Here is a 996-nt window from a genome sequence, read left to right on the forward strand (position 1 = left end):
TACTTATCATAGGAAATGACATACCTACCTTACAGTATGTTAAGACTTGGGAGAGGCTTCATATATGTTAGGAGTCAAACTCTATAGGGATAGATCAAGATGACTCCTAGGTCTAAGAAAAAGTACATACATAGGTAAAGTACTGAAAAGGTTTAGCATGGAAAAATCTAAGAGAGGATTCCTACCTATGAGTCATGGTATTTCACTCTTGACAGAAATGTGTCCTTCAACTTCATAATAGAGAGAACATATGATTAAGATTCCATATGCTTCGACTATTGGATCTATCATGTATGTCATGCTATGTACTCGCCCAGATGTATCATATGCTTTAAGCATGACAAGTCGGTACCAAGTTGATCCCAGTGAAAGTCATTGGGTCATAGTTAAAAATATCCTTAAGTTCTTGAGAAGGACTAAGGATACAATCCTTATATATAGAGGAGAGAAAGAGCTCAGTGTAAAAGGTTACACTGATGCTAACTTCCAACCTGACAAGGATAATTCACGATCACAATCGAGTTTTGTGTTTTGCCTTAATGGTGGCGTTGTGAGTTGGAAAAGTTTAAATCAAGATACAGTAGCTAATTCTATAATTGAGGCCGAGTACATTGCAGCTACTGAGGTTGCAAAAGAGATTGTTTGGATCAAGAAGTTTATATCTGAACTAGGGGTTGTGCCTAACATATCACATGCTATAGAACTTCATTGTGACAGCAACGGAGCTATTGCACAAGGAAAGGAACCCAGATCTCACCAGTGATCCAAACATATAGTTAGGCGTTTTCATCTTATTCGAGAAATCATTGATCAAGGAAATGTAGAAATATGCAGAGTACCAACGGATGACAACATCGCTGATCGACTGGTGAAGCTCTGACACAGTAGAAGCATGATCATCTCTTTAATTCACTTGGTAATAGATATATGATTCATTGGTCTTAGTGTTAGTGGGAGATTGTTAGAGTATGCCCAAAGACCAATCATGAGATGATT

General features: G+C 37.7%; 1 protein-coding gene across 1 annotated transcript; it reads left to right on the forward strand.

Annotated features, from left to right (window-relative positions):
* The first annotated feature begins 250 nt into the window (after positions 1-250).
* On the forward strand, positions 251-763 carry LOC128043017 (secreted RxLR effector protein 161-like). The gene has a single exon (XM_052634808.1). The coding sequence runs from the start codon at positions 251-253 to the stop codon at positions 761-763; it is 513 nt and encodes a 170-aa protein (XP_052490768.1).
* Positions 764-996: the final 233 nt, after the last annotated feature.

This window comes from Gossypium raimondii, chromosome 8 (assembly GCF_025698545.1).
Source record: "Gossypium raimondii isolate GPD5lz chromosome 8, ASM2569854v1, whole genome shotgun sequence".
Taxonomy (NCBI): domain Eukaryota; kingdom Viridiplantae; phylum Streptophyta; class Magnoliopsida; order Malvales; family Malvaceae; genus Gossypium; species Gossypium raimondii.

Excerpts from the sequence above, each read along its gene's own strand:
- LOC128043017 (XM_052634808.1), top strand. The coding sequence starts at position 251 with ATGATTAAGATTCCATATGCTTCGACTATTGGATCTATCATGTATGTC.